Source organism: Thamnophis elegans, chromosome Z (assembly GCF_009769535.1).
Source record: "Thamnophis elegans isolate rThaEle1 chromosome Z, rThaEle1.pri, whole genome shotgun sequence".
Taxonomy (NCBI): domain Eukaryota; kingdom Metazoa; phylum Chordata; class Lepidosauria; order Squamata; family Colubridae; genus Thamnophis; species Thamnophis elegans.
The window spans coordinates 116269961-116282741 of record NC_045558.1 but is presented as its reverse complement, the minus strand read 5'-3'; the positions used below and the strand labels follow the sequence as shown (position 1 = coordinate 116282741).

The window sequence follows — 12781 nt, the reverse complement described above, 5'->3', positions numbered from 1 at the left end:
ACCAATATTTGCAGAAGTAGATCTAGGTTACTCATCTTGCTTGCAGGGTATGTGAGGAGTGGGGTGGTGTCTTAATTTCTTCATTCTTTGCCTTTTATTCTTTATTTTCTTCCTCCCTTTTTACAGACAATGTAGAAGTAAAGAAGTGAACATTTGAATCATCATGGAAATAACCACGTTGTTCCCCTCCCCCCAAACGATCAAGATTTGCCCATTTCCCAAACCCCACTGTCTTGTCTTTGGCCCCGCCTCTGCTTCTCTGCCCCTCTGTTATTTAATAGTGTCTCTCTTCCCCTTTAACCCCTCTGCTAGTTGGATTGCTAGTGTGGGCCACAGTGCTGGCATTTGCCATGCCACGTTCCCTGCCAGCTGCTTCTCTACCCAACCCACAAACCCCACCAGCGACTCGGCTTCTGTACATTTTGAGCCACCTGCCTGTCCTTGCCTTTGCACACGCAAGCTCACACTCATACCACATGCACACATACCGTCCCAAGTGCTTTCCGCATTAGTGACCACACTATGTTCGTTTCCCCCTCCCTCCCTCTTCTCATGAATAGAACCCACCTCAAGCCCAGGACTGGATTTTTTAATGCACACATAAACAGAAGGAAACATTTTGTTAGGAAAAAACAAACAAATGAAACTCCTCAACTTGGAGGAAATGAAGAGATTCTTCTAGCTGCTTATTTATTGATATTAAAGAATAAACTCTTAACTGTATTAAAGATTTCCGGCTTTTCTCTTATTGTTATGCCTCACTGGGGAATGGACAGAGAGACTGATAACTCTTCTAATTCAATATATAGGTAGTCCTCGACTTACGGCCACAATTGAGCCCCAAATTTCTTTTGTAAGCAAGTTATTAAGTGTGTTTTACCCCATTTTACAACCTTTGTTGCTACAGTTGTTAAGAAAATCACTACAGCTATTAAGTTAATAACATGATTGTTAAGTGCATCTGGCTTCAACATCGACTTTGCTTGTAAGAAGGTTGCAAAAAAGCATCACACGACCCTGGGACACGGCAACCGTCATAAATATGAATCAGTTGCCAAGCAACTGTAATTTTGTAATTTTGATCACATGACTAAGGGATGCTGCAATATCATAAGTGTGAAAAATGGTCATAAGGCACTTACAACAAATGATTATAAGTCTGGGGACTACTTGTATAGGGAACTACTAATCTGAAACTGGCTGGGATGACATTTCAAGTAAATAATAATTTATTTAACATGACTCATGGGATACTTCATAATTGGCTGGGCTTGCATAGCACTCTGTCTCTCTCTCTCTCTCTCTCACACACACACACACCCACACCCCAAGAACCATCAAAATATTAAAATTTTATAAACTCTCTAGTTAAGCACAGCCATTAGGGTGTAATTGTCAAAGTTGCATGCTGCTGGCAAATTCTTGAAACTAAAATCCAAATATAAAGAACTAGTTGAAAAATTCTGGACTAGATGTGGCTCGGGAAAATAGCAACCCTAAGCCATAAATCATAATCAAAATCCAAGCAGACTACATTATAACAAAGTATATTGGGTGAATTAGCCAACAGCACTATAGTACAGTAAGCAGTGTATATTTTCCCCTCTGCACAACAATTCTGAATTTTTGAATGTACAGTGTGCAGAAATTCAAAGTTCATATCAAAGGTATTGGATTTCTCTTAATATTTATAACTACAATTGTCAAGTGCTTGTTTTCTGTGTAATAAGATATAACAAACTATGGCTTGTTTGAATCTCATTTTGAAAGGATTGTAACCTTTAACCAGCACCCCACTGTTGATCAAACATCTGGAAAAAAAACAAGAAAAGAAGTTGCCACTTTATAATTCCTCCTCCTAAATAGAGCAGGCAGAGAGAGGTTTCTTTGGAGCTGGTGGCATTGCCAAATTGGCTCTCCCATGCAAAAAAGAAAAGAAAAAGAAAGCTGTTAATTGCTTATTTTTATGAGACAGATTGAAACTACCATATTCAGTTAGAAAATGCAAATCACACTATATGGGCAGAAGTAAATCTGCTTCTGCCAGGAGCAAAATGTACTTTGGGTATTTCCAGATACAAAATTATTAGCAGTATCATTCAAGAAAGATTTCCAAAAACAGGAAGTCCTAGTGTGAGGTTTTTCAAGTACAAATAAGAACACATGCTATACATGCCTCATTTGGGAGCAGGCCATATGGAATCACAGATGGAATAATAGCAATTGCATAATGCAGGATACTTATGGTGGGCAACTGCTGTCTAGACAACACAATTGCAAGATCAACAAAATAATCCTTGAGCACAAATTGTAATTCATCTGACAAGCACAAGACTGGAGCAACTCTTGGTAAGATCAAACTTGGAATATTGTGTCCAGTTTTGATCGCCACGATATAAAGAAGATGGCAAGACTCTGGAAAGAGTTCAGAGAACAGCAACAAAGATGATTAGAAGAACGGTTGCAGGAATTTGATATGTCTAGTTTAATGAAAAGAAGGACTAGGAGTGACATGATAGCACTGTTCTAATACTAAGAGTGTCAACTCTCAAAACAACTCTAGCTGAAGCCATATTTTCTTGCTTAATTTTTTAGTTGCCACACTTATGGGGGGAGAGGGGGACTTATGGAGTGTAGAAAGTTTTCCTCCAATGTGCCAGACATAACAATGATAAGCTCCTGAGAACCAAGGCCAAATCAACATACCCTAGCAACAGCAGGAGGGAGTGCAGAGAGGTTCATCACTGGCTTGTTTGGCTAATGTGAAGGTGGACAATATCTATTCTTTAATTATACCTAAAATGCGGGAATTATTCAGTGTTGGTTTCACATCTGACCATGTGTAAGGACTTGCCTCTCCTCTCTCCTCAAGAAAGCAGAACTCTTGAAACAGGCATTATTTCAAAAGGAAACTTATTGAGAGAAAGTGATAGCAAGACAAAGACAGCAGAATCTGAGGATTCCTGCGAATAAGCGATAGAAACCCCTCCCTTCAGTCTGGAGCAGGGCAAGCCAATCCACAGATGCAAAGAAATTCAACCGCGGGCTGAAACAGATGGCCCTCTAACCATTCCTTCCCCCCTTACATTCCTAGGAAGGTAAATCAAAATACAAGAGAGGCATACTATAGGAAAAAGGTTATAAAGTGAGGGGTGCATCCAGGACTTCCCCACGAGAATATGGGGTGTCCCGGTAGGGTTCTATGAAACCTGACACCATGCTGAGGTGATGTACCCAATAAATAGGATTTTTGAGGAAGCCAAGGCCTCAGAATCTTGAATTGATTGGGAGCACTACTCGGAGCCATGACAAAGAGACTACTATAAAGAAGAGGGGGCAAACCTGTTCTCCAAAGCACCTGAAGGCAGAACAAAAAGCAATGGATGGGAACTATCTGTCAAGAGCCGAGGTGGTGCAGTGGTTAGAGTGCAGTACTGCAAGCTACTTCAGCTGACTGCAGTTCTGCAGTTCGGCTGTTCAAATCTCACCGGCTCAAGGTTGACTCAGCCTTCCATCCTTCCGAGGTGGGTAAAATGAGGACCCGGATTGTTGTTGGGGGCAATATGCTGACTCTGTAAACCGCTTAGAGAGGGCTGAAAGCCCTATGAAGCGGTATATAAGTCTAACTGCTATTGCTATTGCTATTGCTAATCAAGAGAGAACCTACGTAGAAATAATGAGAAATTTTCTGCAGAACAATTAGCAGTGGAAAGGTTTGCCTTCAGAAGTTGTTGGTGCTCTATCACTGGAAGCCTTTAAGAAGAGACTGGACAACAGTTTGAAATGGCACAGGATCTCCTGCTTGAGCAGGGGGTTGGACTAGAAGACCTCCAAGGTCTCTTTCAAATCTGTTATTCTGTTATGCCTCAGCTAAAATAAGAAGGGAAGATTCAAAAAAAACAAGATCATCCTATGGAATCCTAGGCATCCATGTGTGTGTGTGTGTGTGTGTGTGTGTGTGTGTTTGTTTGTTTGTTTGTGTGTAGACGGATTTATGATGAAACCTACCTTGCAATGCAAACTTATTCTTACACACCATACATATGTTGCACATGATGCAAGTATGTTTGTTTGTTCACAGTATACTATATTATATTTGTTTGCCACCCATCTCACACAATATAAAATGGTGATCAGTATAAAATATGTGACATCAGAAAGCACATTTTGGTGACATGATGGTTAGGAACGATACCAATGTATGGAAAGGATTGTTAGTTTTCCTCCTTGGCAACACACTGATGTGGCTGCCTATTTTGCAGCTCAGCTGAATCTTGGGTTGAAATTTCCTGTGTCGTGGTTAATTTCAGCATCAGTTGCTGGCTGTTAGAGCTCTGCCCACACATCCATCATTGGCTCCAGCTGCAAAACATTTTTGAAAACCACAGCAGCCCCTCCACAAACCATCACCATGGGATGACTGATTAACATTAGCAGGATGCCTGCAAAAATGCACTGAATCTCCTGGGCCAGGAGCAGCCCTTCTTGCCTGTTGGCTGAAATAAGGCTTTCTGGCATGAGTCAGAAAGGGATGCTGGAAGCTATTTTCCCATTGGCTGGAAAACCTATCAATACCTGCATGTCCCAAAGGTGCTTTTTCAAGAGGCAACTGGACTTGGTTTTTCTTTGAAGACGTTTCACTTCTTATCCAAGAAGCTTCTTCAGCACTGACTGGATGGTGGGGAATGGAAGGATTTATACTCCTTGCAGATGGCTGGTCATTTGCATTCTTTTAGCGAAATGTTAGTGAGTTGGACTTTTATATGTGTCATCACAGTCATCTGAGTGGTGCAAATGGGTGTGGATCCTTCTTGGAAATATTGAAAGGACTCTTGATTGGAGATAGATTATGTCATATTCCTCTCCCTCTGTTAAGAAAAGGCTGCTCACCTATGTCAAAATTGAACAGCTTTCTCTCAACAGAGGGAGAGGGATACAACTTCATCTTTCTCCAATCTGCAACATAGTCATTTCAAAATGATTGACTAAAGTAGGAGTCTCCAAAGTGGTCAATATCACCCCCCTGGCCCTTGGGTTGATTGGGCTAGCCATTGTTGTTATTATGCAAAGTACTTTTAGTTAAAGTAGTATTTATTAAATTATTTTCAGATAGTAAATGTTTGGAGTTGAGGAACAATCTTAAACTTCATGAGGGGATCTCTGAGGTAAAGAGTTTGGGGATCCTTGGACCAGAGGAAACCTCAGTCATGTTGTACTGTAAATTTAGGGTACATTTTAACAAATTGTTATTAATTATGAGTATCCTGGTGTTTTCCTAACATTCATCTTTTCAGTATCCCACCCATACTACATGAGTCAACATCAACACACACACACACACTAGTAACAAGGATTTCTGCACAATTCCCTTATATCACTGCACTCTCCATATTGTCTCTCTCTCTCTTCTTGTCTCTGTCTCTGTCTCTCTCTGTCTTTGTCTGGCTGGGGGATGACAAGAATTATAGTCTAAATATTTCAAGGCCCATTTGAGAAGTTTGCTCAAAATGTTATGTATTGTCTCTCTCCTCTCCGTCTCTCTCTCTTGTCTGTCTCTCTCTCTCTGTCTCTCTCTCTGTTTCTCTCTCTCTCTTCTCCGTCTCTCTCTGTCTCTGTCTCTGTCTCTGTCTATCTGTCTGTCTGTCTGTCTGTCTGTCTGTCTATCTATCTATCTATCTATCTATCTATCTATCTATCTATCTATCTATCTATCTATCATCTATCTATCTATCTATCTATCTATCTATCTATCTATCACATCTGTATCTGATTCAGAGGTGGGTTGCTACCAGTTTTACTACCTGTTCGCTTTGTGTGTGCTTTGCAATTCAATGTACAATTGTGTACAAACAGTGAACAATTTACAGTGAATTGCGCATGCACGCGCACTACTAAACAACATGCTGGCAATGGCCATGGCAACCAGGGAACCGGTTCGTGGACATGGCCAGCCTGGATCGCTATTGGTTTAGCAACCCAGACCAAAATACCACTACCAGTTTGGCTGAACCGGGCCGAATTGGGAGCAACCCACCTCTGATTTGATTTCCTTGAAGGGTGAGTACCATCAAATGGATTCTACCTGGTTTTAAAACTGTTTCTCAACCTTGGCCATTTACCTTTTGTATGTGCTTTAAAGCCCAGAATTTCACAGCCAGAATGGTCAATGATGAGGATTATGGGAATTCATACAGTTGGAAATTGGCAAAGTTGGAAATGCTGCCTTAAAATATTGTCCTAGCATGTCCCTAAAATTCCTATCGCTGCAATGACTATCATGATTATAAACAAAGAAACTAATATTTTGGGGAAAAACATTCGGAGTAAAAATTAGTATATGCTTATAATTACGGTAATAGTTAGCCCACCAAATACAGTAATGGTGTGCAACCTTAATAAAGATTTCTGTTTCGATTTGACCTCTGTTTTAGAGAACCCAACTGAAGCTGCAATGCCCCAATTTTCTCAAGGTTTATTTAAAAATCAATGTTTCCCCCAAGGAAGAAAAAAAAACCAAGAGAAGAAATGCACAGGCCTGGGAACTCAGACCCATAGTTCCTAAAGAGACCACTGTGGCTTGTTTGAATGTAGAAAAGATGTTAAATACAGAAGGAAACTTTGCATAGACATTAGACACTGAAGTTTACACTCTCAATTACTATGCGCTTTGTGGAATTATTTCTCTGCTTTTTCGCTTCTCCCTGCGGGCAACCATTCAGCTCCCAGGGGAGTTTAATGTAGAATTCACGCTTCAGAGCAGTCTCTTTTGCTAAAATTGTTGCTGGTGTGACCGCTTCTTTAGGTTTGTTTGAGCCTTGTTTGCTTTAGCTAGCAGGGAGGAGGCAATGGCACCCGTTCTATGCTACTTGCTTCTCCTATTGTTCTCCTACCACTGGACAGCAACCACTGAAACATCCAACGAAATCGTGCAAGTGATCCAGGTCACAGGTGGGTCTTGTAGATGGTTGAAAACTGGGAGCTTAGTTGATAACAGATTTCAGATTAACAGGTAGGTATATTTTTTGGGAAAGTCAACAGTGTAGAAGTAAAACTTTAGAGAAATAATGTGTGTCCTTCTTCCATCATGGTCAGTCTCAAACATCTGACGCTTGAGATTTAAAAAAAGCTAGATTTGTTTGCATTTCTTATCACTCCCCATATCTTTTTTCCTGTCATGTCATGTATTTCAGGTTGTAGGTCTTTTTTTTTTTTAAGTGCAATATATAGACAATATTCAGTAAGTATTATTTTAGCCCATTTTCAGAAAAAAATGAAGATCTGAAATTCAGTTTTGTAAACCATCAGGTACTATTAAACTTAGGGATTAAAAAAACAAACCCAGCATCGGTTTAGATATTGCTTATTAATTTTTAAAAGTTATGCAAATTGCTCCATTTGTCATTTGATCCTTATTCTTAACTTGCTGGGTTAATTTAATCCATTTTAAGAATTTCCTTTTTTAAAAAATGTGGTTATATTTTAAATAGTTTTAGAACTGAATTCTTTTTGATAAACTTAACTGAAAAAAATCCTTTTTAAATTGGTATTAGCAATGGTACTAGAAATTCTTTAAAGGTTATTATTGTTTTGCTTTGTTTCGAAAGTATTTATTTGACTTGTTCAGCACTTCCACGTGATGAAGAATTAAATACTAAAAAAAAAAAAATTGCTCCTAGAAAGAAAGGAAAGTTTTAATAACTATATCTCATGTTCCAGAATCCCAGAAAGTTTCTTTGTCCTGCAATCTGGATCACACCCGGACTTCAAGTGATTTAGATCTGATCTGGCTTGGTCCAAAAAGGAATGAATTGCTGTATGTAAATGTGGGGTACCACCATCCTGAGGCAAGACTTAATGCTACGTGGGGCTTGTCGATCTACAGAAATGTTGTGCAAAATACCACTTGGTTTACCTGTAATTGGAATGGGCAGTCAGGAAACCGCCATGTGCTTCCAAACAGAACCAGTAAGTGTTGTAATAATGAAAACTTGTTATAGCATTGACTGCTCTCCCTAGCTCCCTCCATCCCTCACTTCGAACGTCCACCATCCCTAGCCACATTGACCCTGGTGTCTGGGGGATGACTAGAACTATAGTCTAAATATGTCAAGGCCCCATTTGGGAAGTTTGCTCAAAATGTTATGTATTGTTGATGATGTATACATCCAGGATGAAAAGAATCTAGGTAGGACAGTGTAGCAGGTAACAGTATTGCCTTCAAATTAGTCATGGATGTCCAGAAAATATGGCAGATATCCTACTAGAGAAGAAACAAGAGAAAGAAGACCCAACAGGAAATGCTAGTTACGTTGATTAACTCAGACCAAGGAGACCCAGGTTAAATTCTTCCCTCAGCCAAAGAATCTAGCTAAGCTGTCTTGGGGCTGATTAGTCTCTCTCTTCTTACCCAATCCAGCCCAATCTCCCAGGGTTTATTTTAATGGGAAAAACTTGAATATCTGTACAGCAGATGCAGCTTTCCTGGAAGAAAGGTATATTTAACAATAAACAAATGGAAGAAGAATAGCTGTAATAATTGCTTAGATGGTATCACTGTTATGGCCAATATCAGGCACACACAAAAAAAAGCGTGGACCAAGTAAATAACAACAACAGCATCTGCCTATCCCAGGTCTTTGGGAAGGGATTGATAGATGGATAAAATGCCAAATCCAATCTAAACGTCTAGCTAATTGTGCAATGAAGCATAATAATAATTCATAATAATAATTCATTTATATGCCACCCATCTTCAATGACTCTGGATGGTTTACTTGAAGCTATTTTTCCAGGTGGAAAAAATGACTATGTTGACCCTGATAACATCCAAGAGAAAATGAAAGCATATGAGAAAGAAGGCTATGAAGATAGTAGTGGTAATTTTTCAGATGAAAACAGCTCTTTCCCTTATATCAGCCACAAGGAATCAGAACGACACCGTGAGTTGATCAGAGTTGCTTCTTTATTATTGCCTTGCTAATTACAAGGGAATAGCCAGAGGAAGTCTTCAGGAATTCCAAGGTAGGGTGATGGTGGTGGGTCTCCGTGGATTCCTTCTCTGCAAGAACTCCAAGCTTTTCACTCCTTCCCCACACCCTAGCATAAGATTTCAGGTCAAATCAGAGCTCATTTTTCATTGGGGAACAGGGTGGATAATTTTTCTATTACCACATGGCTAAGGTGATGACTAAAATGAGTCGGGAAGAAGTATAAATTTGTATGGGGTTGGAAAGAGTGTGAGTAAAAGGATTTTACATGAATTCACATTTGGTAGGATGTAAGTTGTAATCCATCTATCTAGTTCAGGGGTGTCAAACTCAAGGCCTGGGGTGGGGGACGGATTCGGCCTGTGCGGTGCTTTGAACTGGCTCACAGGGCCGCCTTGAAAAGAGCAAAGGACTGGCCCTCAGTGCAATGGTGGGTTCCGGATCTTGTTGCAATGGTACAGTGCAATGGGTCCACCACATGCATGTGCGCATGCAAACTTACTGCCCGCAATGCTCCGCAACACTCCAGCTGCTTGGCAGAGCATTGCGCAGGTGCCATATGTTCTGTGCGCGTCAGCCCTGATCAGCTCAAATACAGGTAAGGAGGGGGGGTGGGCTCTCCAGAGCACCATACTGGAACAGTACCTGGTGCTCCCAGCAGGCACCGGTACGCCTGTACCGGGGCGTACCGGTTGCATTCCACCACTGCCACAGTGCCTCTGCCAGCGAAAACAAAGCTCGGGAGGGCTGCATGCGGTCCTCCTGAGCTCCATTTTCACTGGCAGAGGATTACAGGAGACCTTTGCAGCTGAAAACAGAGCTCAGAAGCCCATTTTTGCTGGCTGAGCGTTCGGGCTACCACAGGCGCCCACAACATGAGTAGCATCGAGCTGGACATGCCCATCCTGGCTAGGCCACCAAGCTCCCCAAGGTCAAACACAATCCTGATATGGCCCTCAGTGAAATTGACACCCCTGATTTAGGTGATGGGTGCCTCCCCCACAACCAATATTTTTTAGTTGTGCTGGGTTATAGTTTCCATTATCTGTAACATTAATTGATAGGAATTGTATTTAAGCAGATGAATGGAAGGTAAGAAGATGGAAGACAATTCCTTTAATTACTAAAGAGTGATAAGCAATGAGCAGGAATTGAATAGCAAATAGTATCTGTGAGTGGAATTGAGAGTGAGGAGAAATAAACTGTCATAGCTCAGATTGCAAACATCTGCATAATCAAATTCAGTAGATGGTGATAATTTTCAGCCTGTCCTGTAATGGGATCCACATTTTTATTGCAAAAATAAAATATTCCTAATGTCTGACTGTTACATGAAGGTGACAGGCGACACATACAACTACCATGGAATGAACCTTACAATTATTTTAATTTCATTTTTAAAAAAAATTCAAAACAGAATCATTACTCTTTAATTTTCTGAGCTATCTGAAGTGTAATGCAAAATGCATTGAGAATTTAAAATGCCTTCAAGTTTCATAACTGGAATTAATGTAAAATTGCGCTTCAGTTCAACTTATTATTACTAACTTTTCTTCCGTAGAACCCCAGGGAGACCTGCCTCATTCAGCAATGGATCCCGAATATTTTTCCTGTGATGCCCCATTACATAGAAATTGGACAAAGGGGACACTGCTCTGGATTCAGCATGATTCACTACATCAAAATATAGTGCTGATTAATATGACAATACGCCGTTCCATTCGCTACTCACTGACTATGAATGCTGGTGTTGTTTCTTTGATCCTTCCAAAAGTAACTCTTGAAGATGCTGGGAACTATTCCTGCCAGTGGAAAAATCAGACACGCTATTTTCAGCTAGAGGTGATAGCAAAGACAGGTGAGGCTTTAAGTAAACTGGTGGGAAGGGAATGCTGCGTTTGGATATAAGTTAAGATATTAAGTTTAAACTTAAAAATGCTATCAGGTTTATAAAATCCAAATCTATTATTTCTGATGTTTTTTTAAAAAATAATCAAATTGTGGTGTTTTTTTTGAAAAACTCATTAACAAATAATTTCTAGAAACTATAACCTAGAACCGTGTTTCTCAATCTTTTTTTTTTAACCTGTGGCCCACTTCCAATCTTGTTTTTCTCCTGTGGTGCTAGCAATAGCAATAGCAATAGCAGTAGACTTATATACCGCTTCATAGGGCTTTAAGCCCTCTCTAAGTGGTTTACAGAGAGTCAGCATATTGCCCCCAACAATCTGGGTCCTCATTTTACCCACCTCGGAAGGATGGAAGGTTGAGTCAACCCTGAGCCGGTGAGATTTGAACCGCTGAACTGCTGATCTAGCAGTCAGCTGAAGTAGCCTGCAGTGCTGCATTTAACCACCGCGCCACCTCGGCTCTTATGCTACCATCCATTCTCTCACTCTTATGCCATTACTGGATAAAAAACATAAGACAGTAATAAGTGTGTTTACTGGCATCAATAAGGCAATATGTGCAATATAATATGCTTTGCATTTTTCTGGCGGTTCAGCAAATGTTATGGCTCCCAGTTACATATTTTTCACTACTGGCACTTTTGACATATCCTGAGATCCTGAGCGGTCCATATGTCCTCTATTTGAAAATGGATGATCTACATCTAAACCAGTGGTTCCCAACATGGGGCCCATGCCCCATGGGGGGGGGGGCAATTTGATTTTTAATGGGGGCAATTTGAACCTTTAAAAACCAAGTTAATGGTCTTTTAGGCTTTCTCCGTGTAAGTAGCATTCACTTTATGAGTAAAGTAAGAATTATATGTCAGAGTGGGGAGGTGGGTGGGGATAATCAGGATTTTAGAGATGCTTAGGTGGAGCATGGCCAAAAGAAGTTTGGGAACCACTGACAATAGAGGATTATGCGTGATCTATATGATAAAAAAATTCTCCAAATGGCAGTCCATAGACCAGAGTGGTACAACTCTACAGGAAGGCTAATATTATTTCATTGAGAATCTTGCAAGTCTCATTTTATTTCTCCCACCCCCTTGATTATTCTACTCAAGTGAATTAGGAAGATATCTGTCTGAGCAGCTTCCAAAATGTTATCTCGCTTTGGACTTTAAAAATGCTTCAACCTTTTTGCCTAGGAAACAGTTCCTGCAAATTTCTGTCTACGTCATTTTCCTTACACCATAAACCAGTGTTTCTCAACCTGGGGAATTCTGGGAATTGAAGTCTACACATCTTAAAGTTGTCAAGATTGAGAAACACTGCTCTCTATACAGTAACCTAGTCACAGTTTTCGATTAACACCATAAATACATTTGTTGCCTTGTCGTGCAGACACGTAACAACCTATGAATGACACTGTAACTGGAACCGGTATTCCAGTGGCGCAGTGGTTAAATGCAGCACTGCAGGCTACTGCTAGATCAGCAGTTCAGCGGTTCAAATCTCACCGGCTCAGGGTTGACTCAGCCTTCCATCCTTCCGAGGTGGGTAAAATGAGGACCCAGATTGTTGGGGGCAATATGCTGACTCTCTGTAAACCGCTTAGAGAGGGCTGAAAGCCCTATGAAGCGGTATATAAGTCTACTGCTATTGCTATTGCTATTCTGTGCTCGGATTTTTCATTAGCATCTAAAATTTCCTCAGGTGTGAAAAGAGCGAGAACAGCCTGTAAGCCTAACATCCAGACCCAAAGACAGGAAACTTTGTTTTAAAAATTAAAATCTGAAATGCTTAGTGCCTAATGTTTATTTATACTGTGCAAAATAAAAACATGCTAAAAAATTTGATGGGAAACTGATTCAACCAGTATTTTTTTTTAAAAGCACC

The 12781-nt window shown here is 40.4% G+C and overlaps 2 protein-coding genes across 2 annotated transcripts in view; both read left to right on the top strand.

Moving 5' to 3' along the window:
• Positions 1–149, top strand: part of ATP2A1 (ATPase sarcoplasmic/endoplasmic reticulum Ca2+ transporting 1) — a 36149-nt gene extending 36000 nt beyond the window's left edge. Inside the window, exon 22 of the mRNA XM_032236253.1 lies at positions 127–149. Within this exon, the coding sequence (XP_032092144.1) occupies positions 127–149 (23 nt within the window). The remainder of the gene's footprint in view (positions 1–126) is intronic.
• A 6650-nt stretch (positions 150–6799) lies between these two features.
• The window catches only part of CD19 (CD19 molecule), a 31713-nt gene continuing 25731 nt past the window's right edge, over positions 6800–12781 (top strand). The window contains exons 1-4 of the mRNA XM_032234617.1: positions 6800–6948; positions 7717–7965; positions 8793–8939; positions 10549–10845. Of these exons, the coding sequence (XP_032090508.1) occupies positions 6846–6948; positions 7717–7965; positions 8793–8939; positions 10549–10845 (796 nt within the window). The 5' untranslated portion in view covers positions 6800–6845. The remainder of the gene's footprint in view (positions 6949–7716; positions 7966–8792; positions 8940–10548; positions 10846–12781) is intronic.